The sequence below is a fragment of the Chamaea fasciata genome, unplaced genomic scaffold (genome assembly GCF_029207755.1).
Source record: "Chamaea fasciata isolate MVZ Bird 193981 ecotype frontalis unplaced genomic scaffold, bChaFas1.0.hap1 SCAF_4, whole genome shotgun sequence".
NCBI classification, from domain to species: domain Eukaryota; kingdom Metazoa; phylum Chordata; class Aves; order Passeriformes; family Sylviidae; genus Chamaea; species Chamaea fasciata.
Window position 1 is genome coordinate 41,817,267 of NW_027094089.1, and position 25,366 is coordinate 41,842,632.

Below are 25,366 nucleotides of genomic sequence, written 5' to 3' on the forward strand. Positions count from 1 at the left end.
TCCAGGGGCCAGCTAATTGCGGGTAAATGTCTAAAGAATTTCTTTAAACTGTTGGGGGTTTTTGGGTTTTTTGTTTCTTTTTTTTTCTGGGGGGGGTGGTGAGAGAGTTTGGGGTGTGGTGGGAGGGGTTTTTTGTGTTTGTTTTTTGTTTGTTTGTTTGTTTGTTTTGGCGTGTGTGGTTCTGTTTCTTCTGTTTTCTGTTGTATCAACAGAACTCGGTTTGTTTTAAACGATTTCCCCACATATTTTCAAATATGACCTCAGTTCTCTTGAATACTGCAGCACACAAAAAGGAATGTGAAAAAAAAAAACCAAACAACTTGACCCATTCTCTAGACATACTAAGTTTTGCTTACATTTAAGCCAGGGTTTTGAAAAAGTTTCAATAGAAAAATGTTTGTAGCAATTTAAATCAGCAAGTCCTTCTAGCACAATACACTGGCAATGATGAGGAAAGTTCTGATGAAACTGCCGAACTTTTCAGACTGAGACATCACTAAGTCCAAAACACATGCTGTTATAAATGATCAGAGCCAATTTCCAAAATCAAAGATTTATTTAACAAATTTGAAAGGCAATTTCGGGAAACGCCACGATAAATCAGGACAACATCGATCGAATGCTGGGTGGACAATCCGGGAGCAGCCAAGGGTGTGTCTCTGGAGAACTGCCCATTAATTCGGGGTCTCAGGGTAGGTGTTTTATACCATTTTTCTACCCTGAGGCGAAAACAAGACGGTAACAAAGAACCCGAAGAACATGACATCATGTACATAACATAATCATTGAAATGTCTGGTGTTCGCAAGGGATATCTGAAAGAGTTTCCTGAGAAATTGAAAAGATGTCTGAATGAAAAGTCTCCGAATCTTCTGTCAGAAGGTTTCTGCCGCCCTCCGCCCACATTGGTATTGGATCTCCTGGTGAACTGTGAAGATGTAGTCAGCCCGTGATTAATGGGCCCTTTCCCGGTTATCTCTCTGGCAGATGTCGAGGTAACACCTTTGGACTGTGAAAAGACTGTGGTATGCAAAGAGATGCCCTGGAACTGTTTCCAGGAATTCAGGGGTTTTTACATTCCACTGCAAAGTTTTAATACACACAATTTTAATCCATGAATTTAATACTATGTATCTATTACACATGCTCAGCCACATCTCACCACATCTGTTTAAAATGAATTATTTGTAAAAAAATTCACACAGCCAAAACTCCAGGACATATAGTTTCATACACAACTCTAAATCTTCCTTCTGCACAAATGGAAAACTCAATCTGAAAACTGAAGCACTTTGAAAATGGAGGCTGTTTTGTCATGGAGGGGGAGAGAGCACGGTCTAGAGGTACGGCAGCGGTCACAGTTCACCCCTGCAACGCATTGCACCCAGCAGCAACAAGAAGGGAAAAGTAAGAACCCCCCAAAATTTCTAAGAGTGCAAACTAGTCGTGGGGGCAGAGGCCACTTCAGTTTAAGGATTTACAGGCGTGCACGCCCTGCGGCTTTGGACTCAGCCAGCCAGCGATGCTACCCACGCCGTACCACAGGTCACCGCGCCGCGACACCTCACACTCCACCCCGTGCGAGGCGAGCTCTTTAAGAACAGCCCGGACGCCTCGGATACGCCGGACTCGGGATCCGCCCCCTGCCCGCGCCGCTCACCACACACGAGCACCAGAAAAAAGAAAAAAAAAAGAAAAAGAGAAAAAGAAAAAGAAAAAGAAAAAGAAAAAGAAAAAGAAAAAGAAAAAGAAAAAGAAAAAGAAAAAGAAAAAGAAAAAGAAAAAGAAAAAGAAAAAAGAAAAAGAAAAAGAAAAGCTCTTCAACCCCATTTTTGAACGAGGGTTCCGGGGCGGGGCTGGGGCGAGAGTGGTCCCTCGGCGCCTGCGCATGGTTTCGGTTCGTGCGGCGGCGTGGGGAGCGCCATGGCTCCCGTGCTCAACCTCAACAACGAGGTGAGACACCCGCGACCTCGGGACACCGGTGGGGGCGGACCGCGGCGGCGGGCCGGGGTGCTCGGGGCGGGGCGGGCCCGGCGGCGACCGTGGCAAGAGCCGGGGCGGCGGTCGGCGGCGGCGGATCGACCTGCGTGCGAGACGACTCGGGGCCCACCCTGCCCGCATCCGGCGTGGCTGCCTGGAGTCGTAGGGGAGGCCCGAGGGGGCTGCCGCCGTCCCTCGGCGTGGGAAAACGCATCCCATCGTGCTGGAGCTGGGTGTGATGAAAACAAACATCCGTCGGGAGAAGTTAAGCTACTTGTAGGGGAGTGCCAGGCAGTTTCGTCACGTGTGCCTCGGTGCTATGTCCTGTCCCTGAGTGTCGTTTCATCACCCCTATCTTGCTGTGTTTGTGTTCACACTAAAGTTTTGCAGGTGATCTAGCGGATCCACCAAAGCCCCAGCTGCCTGTCTCCTGGATGGCAAAGATATTGCTTTATTTTCTTGGACATGGAGGGACTGAAAATGAAGAATTAATGGGTTACAGTCCACTTCTTCCTGTTCTGTAAAAAGTTTGGTGTTTCATATTTATTTCAGTATTTTTTTTTCTTCTTTATAGTGTGAATTCCGTTATGTGTGTTTCACTTGTGGTGGGTTTTGGTTACATTGTTGCAAATCGTTGTGCACAATAAGCCTGACGCAACTAAAGTAACCTGTTTCTAGGTATTGCACCATCAGTTTACAGTAGCTGGTTGTTCTGCTGAGCATGTGTGTATGAGCACCTGTACTTGGCACTTAAACACTTCCAGAACTCCTGCATAATTAACAGCTTGATTACAGTTATCAGCAGAACAAAAATTACTTTGTTTTAGGTGTATAGTAACTTGGTTGATTTGCAAGTTGATTTCCTAGTCAAGAATTTAGTGATGTGAAGCCACTTCATCAGAAAAAAATGTTTGATAGTACATAAAATCGGGATATTTACTCAGTATTTTTTAGTTCTTGCTCTTAACAAGTGTAAAGTCAGAAATCAGTGATTTAACATTGAAATGTACCTGTAAATCACCAAGAAAAAAAGAGGGTGTTTCATTCATTGGTGTAGTATGAACTTTTTGTAATTGATTCACATTTGGGTGATATTTCATAGTCTTTCACCACAAAAACGCTAATATAACAAGGGATAAAACAAAAGCATTATTTGACTGAAGAGTTCTTCGGAAGAAGAGTACAATAAGTTTCTGTACAAAAGATTGGAACACTGGGAATGTAATTTCATCTTATACTTCAAACATAACCTTGTACTAACAGGAAACTAAAAGTCCTGGAGGCGGTAGCTCTTACCAATCTGTAGAAAAAGAAGACACTCGGTAATAATTGGTCCATCTGAGATGTAAGGTAGAACAGAGACTGAAATCCTGGATGCTATCTCTTCAAGAGGGACAGAAAGTCAGTCTGGCTAAGAGTAGGATGGAGACCTAGCATGAATAGATTAAAAAGTGTTTTCTGTTTCTATGCATATGTACTTTTGTGAGTGTCAGAGCTGTGTTAATCACTGTGGTGGTTAGATATAAAATGTGAAATTAATTATTTACCAATAATACCTGGATATTTCGTGTCTCTGTGACAGATGTTCTCTGTATATTTGTTACAGGGATGCCCTTGTAAGAAAGTATTTTAAGAGTAAAAATCATATCCTCCTCCAATAAGAGATGAAGTGGAGGAATTTTATTAGGACCATATCTAATGGAATAATTTTTGAAAATGCAATCTATTGAATAATGTTTCCTGTGTATTCTTCCAGTTGGCTAAGGGAAAGCGGATGACAGAGAAGCTCTCTTCCATGCACCTTCAGCTTTCTGCAGTCAGACAATACCAGGGACCCTACAGGTTTTTCCCCATCGGGCCATATACAGTAGGCATGATGGTATCTGTTGCAGAGACAACCTTGTGACTCTTATATGGCTGATTGACTTGTTTGTCTTTGCTGGATTTTCAGGAGTCTAGTATCTGAAGGCTGGAGAGAGACTTTTCTCGAAGGTGTGTAGAGATAGTGCAAGAGGGAATGGCCTAAATTGAAAGACAGCAGATTTAGATTAGATATTAGGAAGAAGTTCTGTGTTGTGGGGGTGGTGAGGCACTAGAATGTGTTGGCCTGTGGGTATATGGATGCCCTGTCTCTGGAGGTGTGTAAGGCCAGGCTGGATGCGCTTTGAGCAGCTGGGTCCAGTGGGAGGTGTCCCTGCCCGTTGCAGCAAGGTTGGAACCAGGTGGTCTCTGAGGCCCGTTTCAACCCAGATCATTTTGTGAAATTCTGTGATATTATACTTGCATATTTCAGTTTTAATTCTAGCAAAGAAAGACTTCTGCTGTTAATTAACATAAAATACCATGTACTGCTAAATGGTGGAATCTTAAGGAATTCTAGGATGATAGATTTCAATTTTTTTTTACCAGTTCACATTTTGTTTACAGGAAGAGCAAATATTCTTAAGACCAGTGTTTCTCAGTGATATAAATTGGCATCTACCTTAATGCTAATTGACCTTTATTTTAATTATTTGCCAGTTTATGTTTGATATTAGTAGCTAAGAAAGAGTTATAAGTGTCAAAAACTTACTTGTTCTACAGTGTCTACTACATGAGGTGTATATATGCTTTGAAACTAGGGGACATTTGATCGCGTGGTGATTAAATAATGATGATGGAGAAGAAAATCCTCCAGGGAAATGACACAAATAGTGGACTGTGATGCCTGTGTCCTTCCTGAGAGCTTTTGAACTCATTGGCTGATTTCACAGAAATTGGAAAGGAGTGGAGACTTCAGAAGTTGTTGGGCTTTGGGGTTTTTTTTAATTGTAATTTGGTTAAAGAGTACAACCTCCATGGAGCAATGTTCTCCCAAATGTTCTGATCTATAAGGAGCAAAGAATGAGAATGTTCTACTGTTTAGGTGACTGTATGAATGAGAGATTTAAGGTAGCGGTACAATGTTAAGGACCCATGGTGAGAGGAGGAAATTGCAATTGTTGTGATGAATTGAAATAAGACAGAAAACAATAGGAAACAGATCATAATCAATTGTCATAATCAATTACCAATACACAAATAATTACTTTAGACATTTCATTAATATTTCTTCTCATGAAAAGTTGTTTATAGCAGTGTAAATCCTTCAAAACATCACACTATTTCCATGTTAACAAGTAGGACTTGTGCCAAAAGTATGTAAATGTTTTCTTCATTTTTCTCTAATTGAATATATACCTATATAATAACAGAAAAAAACCAACATCTTGGCAGAACCCACAGTCAGCAAGGTTTTGTAATTTTAGGAAGCCATCTTACTGCTGGTAAATAGCATGGTACAGTTTCAGTGTGTCTGCATAACTGAAAAATTGAGATTGAAAAAGCTTAAGAAACAAATATATTTTTTGTAGTTTGGGCATCGTATTACTGTATGGGATTGCTGCATTGTGATTACTGCCGAAGGAAGAATTGGTTGGGGCAAAGGAGGGAGGGTGGATGCAAAGGAAATAAAAAACGTAGAAAATGGAACAAAATGAAACAGCAAAGACTAGAATTTTTGGAAAGAAGAAAATGCAGTATTTCTAACCATTTTCTACTCATTGCATTCATTGAAACAAAGGAAAGCGTAAGTCATAGAATGAAAATTTCAGTTTTGCAGTTCCATATTCACTGCATATGATCTTACTTTTGAAGGGTTTGTCTGTTTCAAGCCTAATTGTATTCTGCAGTTGTGCTTACTCTTACAAGCATGCAGGCTGAAGGAATTGTTTTGAAAACCTGTTGCTGTCTTGAATATGTTTCCTATTTTAAAAAGCTTTTTAAGAAATTTCAGGTGTCTTGCCACAGAATTGCATCCAAAGTTAAGCTTTTCTGAAAACATTTGCTAGATGGCAGCACATAGTCATCAACTACCATGGATAAGGGGTAAGGGCAAATTTAAAGGGAGATGGCTCATGTTTAATGTGAAAAAATTATCCTTGTTGATCAGCAGTACAAAATAGTATGAAACAGAAGCTATTGAATGGGAGCCCTATAGATTTCTAGGGTTTTTTCCAGAACCTGTGCTTCTTAAATTATTTTGTTCTATTTGTTCTCTTCTGTTATCGATATTGTATTATTGCAACAAATAGGTTTTTTTCTAGCCTCTTTTTTTTTTCTTTTTTAATGATATTCTGTTTACAGCTACCTCAAGGAGCTATGCTGCAGAAAGCTCGTGAAGCTATTGCAAATGAAATCTGTATACAGTGTTTTAAAAATAGGTGTTCTAATGTGTACCTTTATGAATGCTGTAATGGCTAAAGTTGAATATTAGTAAGGCATCATATTATATAAATCAAATTCTTAGAGTTGACTGTCATTTCTGTCTGTGGGACATGTGAATCAAATTTTCCAAACTTGATTGAATATTGAAACTTGAGTATCAGATGAATTTTTTCTCTTAAATTTGTAATAATTATTGCATGCAGACGAAATAATTTTTCTCTGTATTTATAAAGCTACAGCTTTTAGATAATAAAAGCTGAAGTCTGCGTAATGCTTGTCACCCATGATAGAATTGTTCTTTTTTTTCTTCTAAAAGGTAGGATCAAGATAAAACCACATCTTGAGAATTATTTGTGTGCACGTATATTTTTCAGCCTTCCAAGCAAGGTTCAGAATTAAAATTGTTATGCAGAGAGGTTAGTAATGAAGCTCAGGGTGATAAATTCCATTCATAGTATTTTGGGTCCCAGCACTTTGTGTTGTGATGGTATTCATGGCAACAATCATCTCTGCTGCTCTTTAGGTTTAGGGCTGACATCCTGGCCTCAGATTTAGCTGGGCAGCAGTTTAGGTAATGGCGTGTTTAGAAAGCAGTCTGGACATGGAAATTAAGAATTTAGATTGGTGTATGGGAAAGTCAATTATGAATAGCATGGCTGATAATGAAAAATATCAGACAAAAAGCTATGGGGAATAACCTTAACTTAGGGAGAAAGACTGACATACAGTCTCTGGAAGTCTGAAACTGCAGTCTTGAGTTCATAGCTGTAGTTCAGTAATTATGCAGAACTATGTCTGTAATTATTTAATCTTTTCTCACAGTGCAAACAGAAGTAAATGTGTATTTGGCGATATTTATATAAAGACTTGAGTTGTCTTGGTGTAGTGTGGGTAGGTGTTGTGTTTAGGTTTTAGGTTACACAACTAAGATAAAAACCAAAAAGGAAAGAGCTATTTAAATTGCATTTATACATGTGTTTGTTCACAAATGGAAGAAAGTTCAAGTACATCCTTTTATAAGTAAATAATTTTTGGTCACCTAAGTTTCTATAATAAGCAGTTTCTATAAGCAGGAGAACATGGTCTGAATGGAATATCAGGAATGATTAGGGAGTAGGAAATTTGAGTGGGTCATTTATTCTCCCTGAAGCTGAATTGTTTCCTGTAACCAAGAACTGCCTCATGATTTTTGTAAGATGCACTAAATGTGAAAGATCTGCGTATTTACTCATGCTAGTCCTTAGTGTACTATATATATTTCTGGGTTTTATACAATACGTCCAGCATACTTGTATAAGTATTTTTGAATTGATAGAAAATAAAATCAACTTAAAGTTTTTTAGTCTTTGAATGGTCACCATTTTTACAAGAAGCATTCTGTACAAAGTGAGTGTAAGATGTCACTGTGGTATGTATTTGCAGTTACTTAAGATCTTCCTTATTTTCAGCCTTCTTCAGCATTATGTATGACAAGCTTGTCACTCAGATGTGATGTACCTCTCTGTGTTTATGTTGACTTAGGAAGCTGAATTAGACATATAATTCAAAATTGTGTTTATTCATGGTCTTTTTTTTTTTTACACACATTTTATTCTATAGAAACTGGGAAAGTTTTTGATATTGAAGTGCCTTTCATATAACACTTTTTATGGAGAACTGCTTTGCAGTTCAGACAGATGACACATGACCCTGAAGGAGTGTGATTCTCCAACTGAGGTTTCACAAGAATCTGGGCTTGGTGCTTCTGAATCTGGGGTTTCTCAATCAGCCATTCCAGCCCCATGGTCTTGCCTCCCTCTTCTATGATCATAAGAAGTTTGTTGCTGGAGTAGTTTTCTATGACAGATTGATGGTAGCAGGGTCTTACAAGCGAGGGGGAGCAGCAGGAATGTGGGACCTGAGATGAGTGGGATGGGCACAGAGTTGGAGAAAGAGAGTATCTCACCACAGTGAGTGATCTGTTTGGTTGGCTGATAGAGCTGTGCTGTTTTTCCTCTCACTTATATATTTCTCTTTAAGCAGTGGTTTTCTGTTAAATAAAAATAGGATTTGAGAAGGGCATTGAACCAGCAAAACCTAAAATAGGATGATATACAATGTGCAGTTATGTTGTCTGGCAGGTGTTTGTTCCAGAAGTTAACTAGTGGTCAAGGCTGTGAAGTCAGGAGAATTAGAGTTCAAAGGGCAAGCCAGAGGACCCCTTATATTTGTTTAATCTTGATAGCTTTACATAATGAGTTCATAGGAGACTATTTAAAAATCAGCTTGAAAGAAGAATCTTAAAATTTCAGTGGTGTCTAGTTATACAGATGCCTAAGATGCTCTGTGGTCAAAATTGTAGCCATGACTGGATACTGGCACTGCCAAGATCTGTTTATCCCTGACAATTTGTGATCCTAAATGCTTCCTTGAACCTGGTCATACAATCTCTTATATGTCACTAAATTTATATTTATTTTTTGGGAAATATGACTAAGGGGGGAAAAAATGATTTCTTACCTGTTGGAAAAGAATAAGTTGCAGTATGGTAATAAGTAGAGGAAAATGTAATATTTGAATTGTATTTCCAATGGTAATTAAGAAATTAACACTTGGGCCTTCATGGACTTTCTTTAAAAATGCTTTTCGCTATTGTGGGCAAGTTGATGTGAGCATTCAGGTTTATAGTGTATTAGATCCAATGACCCAAATAGCTTCTATTACCTAAGGTATGTTGTGGTATTTTGAAGTGTATTCCTAAGCCTTCCTTACAGTGATGGAAAAGAATCCTAGATAGTAACTTTGAAAATAACACTGCCAGAGTGCTGTAGACACTACTGTGTATAAGGCAGTTCAAAATACTGGTCAGCCAATCCAGTGCAGTGCTTTATTTATCACTGAAATAAAGTACCTACCCCCAAAAATCTATTTTTGTGCTGTCCCCTGGGCTATGTGGTAATCAAAGAATCCCTTAAGGCAGTTCAATACTTATGTCTGCTCCCTTTATATTATATAAAGGGAAAGTGAGACTTGAGGTGAGGCATCTGACCAGTTACATGGTATTGGACAGAGCTGTGGGATGTCTTGCTGCTCATAATTTGAGATATAGTATTGTCCTTTAAGGCATGAAGCTGTCTGATGGGGGAAATTTTTTAGTTTTAATGGCTTAGTTGTTATGAAACTTTCCAGTAATTGATAAAGATGATACATATGTTCCCTCGGTCTGAGGTGAGTTGAATCCTGTGAATCTCAATGACCAGCAGAGTGCACTAATCACAAATACTGTTGCTGGGCTACTGTCTGGCAAAGAAGGGTGATTTTATGGAGTGAGGGGAGCCTGGTCATGTATTTCACCAGTGGGGGCATTTCTGTAGGAAAAGTCCTTGACCGTGCTCCAAGGGCTGCTTATCCAACAATTAGCATAGAATACATGAGCTCCCTGAAAGGAAAAACTGGAACTAACTTTCTTTTCTCCTGAGAAAATTCTTCTTGCTGGTCTATAGATAAGTTCTCTTCTGCTGTTTTCTCTGTGATTTATGAGCTGTATTTTATCCAGCACCTATACAGTATGCTGGCCAAGCCATTTTCTTGAAGTAGAATTGTTTACTCTAGACTCCTATACCAAGTTTTTCTTTACTGTTATGTGCCCCAGCACCCAGACTGTTTTTCAGATGACGGACACCAATTCTTGTACTTTTCTGAGCTATCTGCCAGTATGGTTCAGATGTATTACAGAGTCTCTGTCTCTTTGTCAACTTAGGCTGTCTTGAGGTTCATCTACGACCACTTAGAAATTATTCTTAAGGTAGAGTGGCTAGCACTTGGATATTTCTGAAAAAGTAGGAGAGTCTAGGATGCTTTGTGGTCAAATTGAAGCTGTGGATAACTACTGGCACTGCCAAGATCCGTGTATCCCTGGCTCACACATGGTCCTAAATACTTCCTTGAAGCTGGTTCTGCATTCTCTTAAATGTCACTAAAGTCAGTCTAAAGTTTTGGAAAGGTGTATAAACAAATTATGAGAACTGAGAAAAGATAAATTTCTGCACGATTCAAAACTAAGTAGCTAATCTTTTCCATCAGTTCATTTCTTAGTATACTGGCAAATCACTACGTTTTTTCTGTATATTACAAGTTATGCAAAGTTGGAACGCAAACACGGCTTTCTTTTTAAACTCTGGAATACTTGGCAGCAGTCGTTTTAGCTCTATGGAAATGCATGTAAAAATGCTTGCATTAGTTGTGTTACTAATAAATAATTGTAAGCACAATTGAAGAAGAAAGTTGTGCTACATAGGACTTGATTTCTGCTTAAAACAGTTCAAGTGTTAAATTGCTGACATTCTTTTACAGACCATGTAAATGTCCTAAGGAAAAAGTCTTTTGAAAGGTTATGAAATTTCCAAACTTATACTCTGAGAGATAAAATTCTGAGGAATTGCGGCTTTTTTTTTTTTTCCCCCTAGGAACTGTTCCAGCAGCTGTTTCTAAAGTTTCTAGAGTTGCCACATCATCAGTTTTACTAATATTAGCAGCAAATTCTGATCTCCTTGCTCTTCACACAGACTTTTTTTCAGCAGATTACTGAAGCAATTAACCATGGCTAACAAGGCAGTTTTTAATTTCTGACAGTATTGTATACACCCGTTTTTGGACTACTGTACTTGAGGACAGTAATGAAAACTTTTTCTTAGCTCACTCAAGTGCTTTATATAAAGTGTGTGTGGTAGGCCACGTAGGCTAGTAAGATGCTCTCATAAAACAAAAACATCTGTGGTTCCTTGGTGTGGTAGTGTAAAATAATGAAAAAAACATGCAAACGGTCATGGGAAACTTTGTAACTTTTACTTTAAAGGAACTGGGAGGTACTTGCAGTACACAGTAGTTTTTTTTATTAAATGTTATTTATGGCTATATATGCCTGAGTAAAACAATTTAAAAATGGTTCTTTTACAGTAAATGTGCTTAATTGCTTACTGCTGTCCTTGCAGAGGTCTTTACATTGTGGGGTCTGGTACTTCTTGCTAAATGAAGAAGGGAGCAAGGCTGAAGTGGGTGTAGAAGGGATGGTGTGGTGTTAGACTTTTTCATAATAGAATTTGGGGGCTTTGGGGAGGAGATGTTCCTAGATGGAGAATAGTAGTCAATTGTGAATTCATTGCAAATTGCTCGTTGGTATGCAATGATAGAGTTCTTCTCAGTTTATCTTGTGCTGCAGAGAGGTCAGTAGTAAATAGCTATTGACAGAAGTAAAGTGGCCAACTACTAAATACAGTGATTCTTTTGAATGTTTTTCAAGGCATGTAAAGTAAAGAGATTAAAAATTCTTGCAGTGATTTTATATGAAAAAAATAACCATCATGTTGTTTCCTTTGCAAAGAAGGGTCACAATGATACCTGTTTATTCATATGGCATTTAATGCCAAATGAAACTGTGCATAGAAAAAGAATCTGAGGCAGATTGCTCTCTACAACCATCTGAAAGGGGGTTGTTGTGAGGTGGGGATTGGTCTCTTTTCACAAGTAACAGGACAAGAGTAAATGGCATAAAGTTGTGCCAGGTTGGGTGTTAGGGAAGATTTCTTCACCTAAGGGGTTGTCAAGCACTGCAACAGGATGCTCAGGGTAGTGGTTGAGTCATCATTCCTGGAAGTATTTAAAGATGTGTAGATGTTGCACTTAGGGGCATGGTTCCGTGGTTGGCTTGGCAGTGTTTGGTTTGGCAGTGTCTGGTTTATGGTTAGGCTTTATCATCTTAAAGGTATTTTTCAATGTAAATGATTCTGTGAATCCTCTTTGCTGTTTTATGAGAACACATATGAGAAAACATAAGGTCTTGTACAGGTATGTTAATGTAGGAAGAGATGAGCAGATAAAAGCTGTTTGCAGGAGAGGCTGGTAAGAGCCGTTCTGGATAGCTACTGGTTCAAAGGAATGAGTGGTGGATTTCATCCAGAGGCAAGTCTCACTGAGGAAATGCTGCTGAGGTTGTGAATAGCACAGGGGAGCATACCTTAGATGGATAAGATAGGAATTTGGAACAATGTAAAGCAGACGGGCAATTAAGGTAATTGCTCGTGCATGCAGAGGGAGGGAGGGAGGGAGGGAGGGAGGGAGGGAGGGAGGGAGGGAGGGAGGGAGGGAGGGAGGGAGGGAGGGAGGGAGGGAGGGAGGGAGGGAGGGAGGAAGGAAGGAAGGAAGGAAGGAAGGAAGGAAGGAAGGAAGGAAGGAAGGAAGGAAGGAAGGAAGGAAGGAAGGAAGGAAGGAAGGAAGGAAGGAAGGAAGGAAGGAAGGAAGGAAGGAAGGAAGGAAGGAAGGAAGGAAGGAAGGAAGGAAGGAAGGAAGGAAGGAAGGAAGGAAGGAAGGAAGGAAGGAAGGAAGGAAGGAAGGAAGGAAGTCATAAGTATTTAAATATTTAAACAGACAAAAATGATGGGTAGGTGATGACGTGTGTTGAACAAGACGAAATAGGTTTAGGAATGAGGAGAACTTATAAGGACGGGAAAGGGGATATCAGTTTGGTAAAAAAAACCTAGATGGAAGAAGGAGGTAGCAAGCTTCAGGAGAAGGAAATTATATTTCTGTTGGAAATACAATTTTCCAACAGAACCAGCACTTGGTGTGGAAGAGAAGTTGTCAATGGCTGGACAGTGAACATACCATTGGGCAGACAGGTGGGACTACTTGTTCTGTCACAACGAAGAAGATTGTGCAAGAACCTTTAAGCATTGCTCCAAGTTGTTAGTAAGTAATACTGGGATAGTTGTGTACGGATTTCTTGTAGATCTGGTATCTTGGCAACTGATGGAGAACAACTTGTGGAAAGGTATTTAAATTAACAAATAGATGTCAGACATCTGGCAGGGATATTTTAAGCACTTCATTCCTTCTGCATTTCATACTTGTCCTTTTCCCCAGTTTCTATTGATTCCATGAAGAAACTTCTAGGAAGAATGTAGATTATTTTGGGGGTCTTCTTAACCACTGACTTGCCCATGTGTTTGTGTTTATGAGAAATTCTCATCATGAAATTGTTTTTATTTAAACTGATCCGAGGGAATAAGGAACACTAACTGGTGTATCAAGGTAATTCTCTATTCCCACTAGCAAGAATTCTTCCCATCCTTCCAAAAAGACTGAAGAGTAGTCTATATGGTAGTGCCAGTTAAATTTTTTTTTTTAATTTTTTTTTTTGCATAAGTCAATAACTACTGACTGAAAGAAAGCTCCCACAAAAAATAAAAGTCATAGAGATAGAATAGTAGAGAGTACCTTAAGGGATGAGCAGTTTTTCTGTGGGAGGTAGGATAGTACTTTAGAGTCTGTCAGGCCAATAATACTGCAGCATGTTTGAAGCCAGTGGAAGTTTACCTCACATTCTGGTGATGTTCATAGTCTTTGTCTGAATATTCATCCTGTTTGGAAGTGTGAGACAGAAACATCTGTGATGCAAATTTGGATTTCCCTTATATGAGGTTTTTATCAGAGTGCGTTTCCTGAGGCTATGGGTTTTGCTGGTCACTGGCATACCCTAGGTCCGAACAGAGGTTGTACTTGTACTCAGTGGATGAATTTTAATACTTACTTTTTAAATGCATGTCAGGTGTCTGTGCTAGGGGCACCATAAGACAGATGAAAATTTAGACTTGATAGTCTGCTAGTAAAAGGAGTCTCACGCTTCTTCTAAGAAATTTGGGGTTGGTAGCTTTTTTTGAATAAGAAGACAAATCTTTTTTTAAGAAGAAAGGCAAAAGTACCAAATACTTTGAAAGTGATATACCACAAACACATCTTACCTGTTCTTTCCCTATTTTCTTGTTCTTTTTTCTTTTTTTAATAAAGGAATTTTTCCTTTAAAAATGTGGATACTAAATCCTTATTATCTATTTCTCAATAGCTTTTTTCCCAGGCATAAGAAGAAAGTGGTTATGATCTTTTTTAATTTTTTTTTTTTCCTCCTGGAACTCAACTCACTAATTTTTGTTTGATCAATGTCTTGGACTTAACATCATTCCATGCTTTTCTTATTATGCTGTGCCATTCCATGACATATCACTCTACTTACTTCCTGCGTGAACGTTTCTGTTTTGGTTTTGTGATGGTACTTAATAGATGATTTGTCTTTCTAAATGTCTTATGTCATGTCATATCATATGATGTTATGTCATAACGTCATATGGCATATCATATGATGTCATATCAGAACATCAGACAAGAAAGCACAGTCTTGGAAGATATAAATTAGAGATGAAAAACTTTCATCGTTGTTTTAAAATACACTTGCACTACTGAAATTTCTTCAGGTTGTGAGGAGAGTGTAATAGAGAAAGCTGTTTATCGGTCCATAATGTATCAGTACTGGTGATGCTTACTCATATCATGAGAATTAGCTGTAACTGTTGCAAGATGTAACTTGAGGCATGGTTTGCTTCTGTCCAGAGCACTGACTTCTGCATGAGCAGCAGAAGTTGATAGATGTTCCTTTTGTTGATAGTTGATCATTCCCCTTTCATAATGGGCGTTTTCACATACCTAAATAGCTTTCCAGCTTTTTCCCAGTACTTAGGCCTCTTCTTACTTGTGTTGATAAAGGGTGAACTTTACAGAGGAGGAGTTTGAAGAAAAATAGTTTAAATTTTAAAACAAAAGTTATTTTTCTTATCATAGTAAGATCAGTTGCTTTCCTGATGGAGGGTAAATGTATATTTCTGGTCAATCTAAAAATTGTGGTATTTAGCTAGATTTTTTGTCTTTCAGATTTAGGAACAAATGGAAAATGATTTAGTAGGTATTTCTCTAACTTCATCACTCCTCTTCTGGTGCTGTTCTGTTTCATTTAATGAATTTGAAACCATTTTTCCTTAATTATTTGCTTGCATAATAATAACAACTAAATAGTGACATTGAAATACAAATTTTGAAATGGATGAGTCTTACTACAAAATGAGTGTTTGTGTTGAATGACAGATAGTAATGATGATGCATTTCCTGGTAATATTAAGATACAAGTATTTGTCAAATATTGTGATGCTGTAACATTGCACAGGCTTCCCATTCTTTTCCTGGCCTCTTGGTGTGTGAGACTGGTGCAAGCTGAGGGCTACTGAAGTTACTATATAATTGAAGATACTATGAAAGTATCTCATTTTTCATGAAGTGTCTTGCACAGAAGAAGCTCTCCTTCTTCAATTCCATTCAGCAAGTCATCAGATTCTAATTACCCCTGAAGTTTCAATCACCAGATTAAATCATCAGTACAAACAATGTGATAAAAAGAAAATGTATTGTGTGCATAAGTTAAGAACCAGTGATGCCTGGCATGTTACAGCTTTGAGTCCAGTATTCCATAAAACTTCATATAAATGTCATCAGTTAGGATGAGACCTGTATCATCTCTTTAAGTCTACCTAAAAAGAGCCTTTGTCTCTTTTTAGTTTTCAGTGTGTTATCCTTGGGGTTACTCTTTTCTAATGTTTTCGGTAACTGTAGTTGTGGCCTGTTTCCTCCCTGTTTGGACAGTCAGGAGAGGGTGTTCTATGGCTGTTTCAGAGCCACATGTGCTAGTGAATGAGTATGCATGTACTGTTCTCAGCCAAAATGGAAAAGACTTGAATTCTGCTTGTGTATTTCTTCCATGCTAGCCATGCTGATGTTGGTTCACAACTCTTACACGGCTACCAGTTTTCACAAAACATGTCAGAGCCCTGGCCTGGTTGGTCAACCTTGATTTCAGTTTAGTAAGCCCAAAAGTTACCAGAGATGGATACTGACAGACAAACAGTGTACTGACAAACCTAATTTTCTCAGAAACCAGGTTAACAAATACAATTTCAGAATACACAGTTTGGATAATCCTCTCACAATAGATGAGAAAAGTTGCAACATATTAGCAGTCAAGACATGGAGGTTTTTTGTGGTGACTCAGGAGGCCATACCACCATTTATATTAACATCTCTTAATCCCAAGCCAAAGCACTCACACCACCAAACACGCCTCCAAATTCATACAGGAATCACTGTGGTTCAGTTTCTGTATTTGTTATGGGGAAAGGTTCTTACCCAATTTTGACACAATTTTCTTTTCATGATGGCAGTTGAACTCCAGGTTTGGATCATGTTTGTGACCTGTATAATTAATGTAAAAGATTGTTTGTCAGTCATGGTAGTCAAGCTGTGGCATCATGCTTCAAATTATGCAAGTAATGTAGACATTCATAAAGTTGCCTTGTGATCAGTGCTCTTTTCCAGCTGCTTTTAATAGGTTCACGCTTTGAAGAGGGGTAAAAGCCCGCAGCATTTTTAGTATTTATTCATTATGAGGTGTGTTCACCTTCATAATTCTTACATCACTACTGCAGCTTCTCTGCAGCTTCTGCTGTTACTGTCTTTGTATAGAGTCAAAGCTTAAGGAGGCATGAAATTCACATGTGACTTCTGGTTAGAGCTCTGGTCAAGTTAAGAAGTCCTAGACAGTGAAGTCCATTGATTTAAGCTTGTGTGTATTGATCACTTCCTCCTTCAACATTCCATGGAAATATTTCTAGCAGATTGATAGCTGGGGTTTTTTAAACTTGCATTCAGCTGATCAATTAAATACAGAGTTAGAAATTACCTTTAGGTAGTCCTCTGTTTTGGGAAACATGTATAGTTTCTATTTCCATGTGGTTACATATGCAGTGATATATCTAATATAGCATCTTGAAACTATAAACTGTATCTAGTTTATAACAGTTACTTCTTATCTGGACGTTTGCAACTATTGATTTGTATTTAGGGTTTAAAAATGTGTCTAGCCATTTCATGATCCTGGTTTAGACTTGAGTGCTTTCTGAAGTACTGCATGGATTCTGACTCCATCCAGTGAGACACTGACTTTGAAGTACTAAATCCATTAATTTTTTGTCTTTGGCAATGATCAAGTAATTCTTGGCTAGCCTTATTCCCTCCCAACTATTTTAGATATTTGGAATTGCTTTTCAAAACCTTTAGATGAAAATTATCTTTTCCAGCATTTCCGAGTACTCACTCTGGTTTCCACTTGGAGAAATTAGGCTACAAGTGGCAACTGTTCTCCATGCAGGAGGAAATACAGTGCTACATTGAATAAAGAAACTCATATTTCAGTGCTTGGGTTGAGAAAGTACAGAGAAAGCAGCATGGGCAGACTGTGGAGGAAGGGTTTGACGGTAACTCTGTCTTGGTTTAGATAGACAGGTATCTGCCAGGGAGGGTTGGAGTTTCCTTTAAAATGTAAGCTTCTCTTCCTTTTTCTAGATTATCGTAAATTTGCAATTAAAAGGCTGTCAGGCAAAGATTTTGGGAATAGGTATAGCAGTTCTTTACTAGGGATATATAAATACAGATGTTGTAGTACGGAAGAATAAGCAAACAAATAAACAAGAAATCCTAGAAAACCCTGTCAGAGTCAGCAATACAACCTGACACCCTGTTGGTCAGGGTGTTGGAAGCAGTACAAAGTGAGCCCTTCTGGAGTGGCAGATGTGGTTCTGTTGGAGTAGAGATGGTTTCGTTGAAGAAAAAAAAAAGGGTCCAGTAATGGTGAGATGGGTCCAGTCTTCCTCCAGGGATCCGGTGGAAAAACTGGATCCCTAGTGGCACTGTGGCTCCTTTTCATCTAGGTGAAGATGGTTTGGCTCCTTCTCTTTGTGTGAAGCAGCTTACAATAGTGCAGTGTAATGTGTAATGTTATTGATCAGCTCTTAATGGTCTATTAGCAGAAGACATTCCCATGGAAGTAGTGAAACAATGAAGAGAGATAAGTAGCTCTCCACCATCTGATAAGTGACACTGACTCATTTGGGCAAAGATAAGCAATTCTGCTCCACCCAGATGGAATAGAAAAATATGCTCTTTACAAAACTCGTGACATTATTCACCCTTTATTCTATTACCACTTGCATCAAACTTAACACAATGAACCCTTACACTCAATTCTTACTTAGGATTAGGTTTCTTTGTGGTACACAACTGGTTTTCCAATTTTTTTGCATTACTCACTAAGTGTAACCAGGTTTTTGAGCAAAAACAATTTTACGAATGGGTTCACTTTTGCCTGAGGTTGGGTTAATCCAAACAGCCTTTCTTAAAATACTTTTCATGTGTACTACAGGAACTTTTATTTCCATCCACTGTGTGCAAGGGTTCAGACTGGGCAGGACCAGCTCGACTGACTGATCTTCGAGTGTTGACCATCCATGTGGCCTTTGCTAAGTTCATTTCTCAATTTTTGAAGGTTCCCCCACCAAGTGCTTTCAGGACAGTTTTTAGTAGTTCATTGCACCGTTCAACTTTTTCGGCAGCCAGTGCATGATAAGGAATGTGGTATATCCATTCAATGCTATGCTCTCTAGCCCAGGTGTTGATAAGGCTGTTCTTGAAATGGGTCCCATTGTCGATTCTCTCAGGGGTGCCATGTCTTCACAGGACTTGTTTTTTCAGGCTCAGGATGGTGTTCTGGGCAGTAGCGTGAGGCACAGGATAGGTTTCTAACCATGGCTTCCACCATGGTTAGCACATAGCGCTTGCCCTGGCGGGTTTGGGGGAGGGTAATATAGTCAATTTGCCAGGCTTCCCCATACTTGTATTTGGACCACCGCCCACCATACCATAAGGGTTTCACCCGCTTGGCTTGCTTGATTGCAGCACACGTCTCACAGTCATTGATGACTTGAGAAACACTATCCATGGTTAAATCCACTCTTCGGTCTCGTGCCCACTTACAGATGGCATCTTTGCCTTGATGACCTGAGGCATCATGGGCCCATCGGGCTAGGAACAACTCTCCCTTGTGTTGCCAATCTAAATCTATCTTTGACACTTCTATCTTTGCAGCCTGATTTACCTGCTCATTGTTTCGGTGCTCTTCATTAGCCCGACTCTTGGGGACATGGGCATGTACATGGCGGACTTTCACAGACAGCTTCTCTACACGAGTGGCAGTGTCTTTCCATTCATCAGCAGCCCAGATTGGTTTTCCCCTACGCTGCTAGCTGGTCTTTTTTCACCTTTCTAGCCAGCCCCACAGAGCATTGGCTACTATTCACGAATCAGTGTAGAGGTAGAGCTTTGGCTACTTTTTTCTTTTAGCAATGTCTAAGGCTAATTGAACAGCTTTGAGTTCAGCAAGCTGACTTGATCCTCCTTCTCTTTCAGTGGCTTGTGCGACCTGTCGTGTGGGGCTTCATACAGCTGCTTTCCACTTGCGGTTCATCCCTATGATGCGACGGGAACCGTCAGTGAAAAGAGTGTAGTGTGTTTTTTCTGCTGGCAGTTGGTTGTACGGAGGAGCTTCTTCAGCTCTTGTCACTTGTTCCTGCTCCTTTATTGTGAGACTAAAGCTTTCACTTTCTGGTCAGTTGTTAATTACTTCCAAAATCCCAGGGCAATTTGGGTTTCCAATGTGGGCGCGCTGTGTGATGAGGGCAATCCATTTGCTCCATGTGGCGTCAGTGGCATGGTGGGTAGAGGGAACTTTTCCTTTAAACATCCACCCCAGCCCTGGTAGTCGGGGTGCCAGGAGGAGTTGTGCTTCTGTGCCAATTACCTCTGAGGCAGCTGGAACTCCTTCATAGGCAGCCAAGATTTCTTTCTCTCTGGGAGTGTAGTTGGCTTTGGACCCTTTGTAACTTCTGCTCTAGAATTTCAGTGGTCGGCCTCGGGTCTCCTTAGGCACCTTTTGCCAAAGGCTTCAGGACAAACTATTGTTCCCGGCTGCGGAGTGAAGCACATTCTTCACTTCTGGTCTCGTCCTGACTGGGCCAAGGGCTACTGCGTGAGCAATTTCTTGCTTGATCTGAACAAAAGCTTGTTGCTGTTCAGGGCCCCAGTGGAAATCATTCTTCTTGCAGGTAACTAGGTAGAGAGGGCTCACAATATGGCTGTATTCTGGAATGTGCATTCTCTAAAAGCCTATGGCACTTAGGAAAGCTTATGTTTCTTTCTTGTTGGTTGGTGGAGACTTTGCTGTGATCTTGTTGATGACCTTAATGGGAATCTGCCGCCGTCCATCTTGCCACTTTACTCCCAGGAACTGGATCTTTCAAGCAGGTCTTTTGACTTTGCTTTTCTTGATGGCAAAACCGGCTTCCAGGAAAATCTGGATGATCTTTTTTCCTTTCTCAAACACTTCAGCTGCAGTCTTCCCCCTCACAATGATGTCATCGATGTACTGTAGATGTTCCAGAGCTTCACCCTTCTCCAGTGCAGCCTGGATCAGCCCATGGCAAATGGTGGGGCTGTGTTTCCACCTCTGGGGCAGCCGGTTCCAGGTGTACTGCACACCCCTCCAGGTGAAAGCAAACTGAGGCCTGCATTCTGCAGCCGGAGGAATGGAGAAAAATGCATTGGCAATGTCAATAGTGGCATACCACCTTGCTGCCTTGGACTCCAGCTCGTACTGAAGTTCCAGCATGTCCGGCACAGCAGCACTCATCGGTGGAGTCACTTCATTCAATGCACGATAGTCCACAGTCAGTCTCCATTCTCCATCAGACTTGCGCACAGGCCAGATGGGGCTGTTGAAGGGTGAGTGGGTTTTCCTGACCACCCTTTGGCTCTCCAGCTCATGGATCATCTTGTGGATGGGGATCACGGCGTCTCGATTTGTCCGATACTGCCGATGGTGCACTGTCAAAGTGGCAACAGGTACTTGTTGTTCTTCTACCTTCAGGAGTCCCACTGCAGATGGGTTCTCTGATAGTCCCGGCAAGGTGTTCAACTGCTTAATGTTCTCTGTCTCCACAGCAGCTATTCCAAAAGCCCGTCTGAGTCCTTTAGGGTCTTTATAATAGCCATTCCTGAGGAAGTCTATGCTCAGAATACACGGAGCCTCTGGGCCAGTCACAATCAGAAGTTTTTGCCACTTCTTCTCGGTCAGGCTCACCTCGGCTTCAACCAGAGTCAATTCCTGTGATCCCCCCGTCACCCCGGCAATGGAAGTCGGTTCTGCCCCCATATGTCCTGATGGCATTAGAGTACACTGTGACCCAGTATCTACCAAAGCTTCATATTTTTGTGGCTCTGATGTGCCAGGCCATTGAATCCACACAGTCCAAAAAACCCGATTTTCCCGTTCCTCTTCCTGGCTAGAGGCAGGGCCCCTCTAGCACTGGTTATTATTCCCTTCTTGGACATACATGGTAGAGGTTCCTTCGAGGGAATCCGACACAGCATTCCTGCTTCTGTAATACCTGGCAGCTTGCTCATGGGAGGCTGAGGCTACCTTCATTCTAGTGGAACTCCCTCTGTTAGTGTTTCTCTCCTTGAGCTCACGTACCTGTGCTGCCAGGACAGATGTGGGTTTCTCATGCCACACTCCCGTGTCCTCCCCATGGTCCTGCAGATAAAACCACAGGTCAGCTTGAGGGGTGTACCCTCTCTCTCGCTGGGGGATGTTGGGCTCTGGTTCTGGGGCCTGTGACTCGCACCGGTGCTACATGGGAACTGTTCCTTCTCATCTCCTCTCTCATTTCCCTCATCTCCTCTTTAAGTTCCTTCACCACCGCAGACACATGAGCTTGCATTGGGCCACTGATCATATTTTCATAATTTCTGAGCTTGTTGGCAACAGAACCCACTGTCTCTCGGTTATCCTCGGCATTAATTGTTGCAATGAATGTGGCGTATTGAGATGGTCCATGAGTTGCCAGATTCCACAGCATGTGCCCTGTGCATCTAACCTTGTCGGGGTCATTATCATGCTGTCTGGTCCTTCCAAAAAGTACTTCCAATACTGCCACTTCTCTCAACTGTTGGATTCCTTCCTCAAGGGTCTTCCATCGCATTCTATTGTTGTGCTCTTGCATTCTGTCTCTGTGGACAAATCTCTCTCTCACACTCATTAGAAGTCGTTCCCAAAGGGAAAGGGACCTTTGCTCTCTTACAAATACCTGATTTATGCCTGAGTCCTGGGTCAAGGGTCCCAGATTCCTTTCTTCAGCACTATCCAGTTGTACGCCTGTACCCATAAGGTCCCAGACTCGAAGTAGCCAGGCTGTATAAGCCTCACGTCCTCGTCGTGCAATATCTTTTTGCAGATTACGTAGACTTTCATACATCAGGGACTCAGTGATGATCTCAACCTGTGGCTCTTTTGTGGATTGTGAGGGCCCTCCTTTCTTATCCTTAATACTAAGATCTGAGTATTTCACTTTAGACTTCCTTGTTTTCACTGGGGCGACTGCTGCTGGCTGTGGCTGCCCTTGTGGTTCAGCTGGAACCTGGACAGTTGTAACGTCTGTGGGTTCCACTGCTGCACCATCAGTCTCTGCCTTCTCGGGGCAGGGGGAGGGTTTTTCATGAGCTGGGGAAATGTACTCCCTCAGCATCTGGCCCATCTCATGCATCTCTTTTACCAGAACCTCAACCCAATCTGGGTGGATCTTTTCTGAGGCAGGCTGTGGGGCAGAGTCAGGCTCTGGGGTATCATCCCTATTCTGTGGGGTAGGTATCAGGGTGGTTATTCAGGTCAATCTTCCTTTATCTCTGAATGCTAAATAGAATACACCTATTAGCAGCACCAGCCATTGTATGATATCATTAGCATTCAGAGAGGATTTAAACCCTTCAAAAACTGGTGGGGCAGACCCAAAGAGGTGGGTAAAGGGTTGGGAAAAAAACTCCCCCGGTGTCATTTCCTCACAGTAGGTACCATTGTTAAAGTAACTCCAAAAACACACAGTTAGTGTATGATAGCCTTGAATCCATGTGCCTGCCTTCTAGAGGAAATTAAAAATCTATGAGTTCTTCACCTTATTAAGCCATAAAATAAACTGGATGACAGTCACAGTAGCTTTAGTTATAGGTCCCATGTTTAGATAAGGGCTTGCAAATGGCAGAAATACAGCCACAACCATGTGCCACCCAAACCAGGGAAAACTGGACCACATGATGCTGTGTAACAAGGCTTCTATACACAAGAACTTAGGTCACTAAAGAGCTGCTATTCCTTTTTCCTCTCAATGCCTTTTAGCTCCACATTGGGCACCAAAATCTGTCTTGGTTTAGATAGACAGGTATCTGCCAGGGAGGGTTGGAGTCTCCCTTAAAATGTAAGCCCCGCCCCCCCTTTTCCAGATTATCATAAATTTTCAATTAAAAGGCTGTCAGGCAAAGATTTTGGGAATAGGGATAGCAGTTCTTTACTAGGGATATATAAATACAGATGTTGTAGTACGGAAGAATAAGCAAACAAATAAACAAACAAGAAATCCTAGAAAAACCCTGTCAGAGTCAGCAATACAACCTGACACCCTGTTGGTCAGGGTGTTGGAAGCAGTCCAAAGTAAGCCCTTCTGGAGTGGCAGATGTGGTTCTGTTGGAGTAGAGATGGTTTCGTTGAAGAAAAAAAAAAGGGTCCAGTAATGGTGAGATGGGTCCAGTCTTCCTCCAGGGATCCGGTGGAAAAACTGGATCCCTAGTGGCACTGTGGCTCCTTTTTATCTAGGTGAAGATGGTTTGGCTCCTTCTCTTTGTGTGAAGCAGCTTACAATAGTGCAGTGTAATGTGTAATGTCATTGATGAGCTCCTAATGGTCCATTAGCAGAAGACATTCCCATGGAAGTAGTGAAACAATGAAGAGAGATAAGTAGCACTCCACCATCTGATAAGTGACACTGACTCATTTGGGCAAAGATAAGCAATTCTGCTCCACCCAGATGGAATATGCTCTTTACAGAACCCATGACAAACTCACAAGGGGTGTGTGCATTACTTTTCCTGTGAGGAAGGTGGAAATTTGCCCAAGTGGGCAGTATTGGTTTTTTTTTTTTTTCATTCATCCTTAGCAAACCTGAGAAGCTGCAGGTGTTTTCTTTTCTGGATGCTCAAGCTAGCAGTGGCATTTCTGCCTGCTTTGGCCTGCAGGATGCAATAGTTTAATCCAGAAGAGTTTAACTCATGTTTCAAGAATTTTTGTACATTTTGATAGTTGTATTGTGATAGAATTGAATTCACTTGATTCAAACCTGTTCTCATGTAGCTGCATATGGCTAATGCAGTATTAACACCACAATGGTATGGCACAAACAGTAACTGAAAAACTGTGCTTCTTAGCACTTTCTATGTTGGGATTTAATCTTTATATTAAATAAAGAGATAGCTCATTTATTGTAGTCTGATTTGTTGTGATCCATCTTTCTGGTTTCTGTATGTTCTTACTTTGCTCTTTTGTCATGGAGCTAGCTAACATGCATGTGACCATAACGGAAAACAGTTCAGGAAACTGATCTGGCTGAAAATTCACCTTGTTTTGGGTTTTTTTAATATATTCTTTTTTATGGTATAGATTTGTCTAAAACTGTTCCAGAACTGAACACTGGTACTTGACACAGATGTGTGAAGAATCTAAGAATCATGAGATCTTTCAAGCTGGCATTCCAGATAATAGAGAGAAATATTTATAATGAAGTTCCAGAAACATTTTTTTTCACGTAGATTATTCACTCAAAAGATTATATACTATTGTTAGTTCTGGCTAATATGTGATCCAACTGCAGGTGTTTTGAATTTTAAAACTCTGTGTTGCCAAATAGCACCACAAAATTAACATTGAGAATACTTTGTTGCCATGGTAATTTCTTGGTTATAAGACTGCCAAGTAACTTTAAAGTGAAACCAGTGCTCTTGATGTGCCCTAAAATGAGGAAGGGAAAGATCAGTGAGAACTGAAACATTACTGAGTTCCATGGTTTTTTGTAGGTATTGGAGAGACATTGAATATTCAACTAACACACATTTCACTTTCTTTTTATTGCTTGGTTTGGGTTTTTTAAGCGGGATTTCTTGCTTTAACTCTTGTTGATGTGTAAATAAGGCAATTTGTATAAATTTGTAAAAAAGGCCACAGTACAAAACACAAGTGATTTTGGTGTATTTTTAGTGATTTCTTCCCTTTCTACTTTAGCAGCACTGTTTAAACTTGATTTAAAAGTAAATTTCTTACTGTGTTAAAATCTAAAAACTATTGTGAACCTATGGGCATATAGAAATAATTTTTCCTTTTGCATTGAGCCATTTTGATCCTAGTAGATGAGGCTCTCATTTCAACCTCCTAGGGTTCTCTTGGCATGAAGGGAATGTATGAAGAGGAGTATACATCAGAGGACTGAAGTATATCCTGTGCCTGCAGTTTCATCTTTTTCCTG

The 25,366-nt window shown here is 40.5% G+C and overlaps 1 protein-coding gene across 2 annotated transcripts in view; it reads left to right on the top strand.

Moving 5' to 3' along the window:
- The first annotated feature begins 1,849 nt into the window (after positions 1 to 1,849).
- Positions 1,850 to 25,366, top strand: part of SRFBP1 (serum response factor binding protein 1) — a 73,981-nt gene continuing 50,464 nt past the window's right edge. The window contains exon 1 of one of the 2 annotated variants that reach the window (XM_066181375.1): positions 1,850 to 1,952. In XM_066181375.1, the coding sequence (XP_066037472.1) occupies positions 1,923 to 1,952 (30 nt within the window). In that variant the 5' untranslated portion in view covers positions 1,850 to 1,922. The remainder of the gene's footprint in view (positions 1,953 to 25,366) is intronic. The other variant, XM_066181376.1, reaches the window with a different exon arrangement.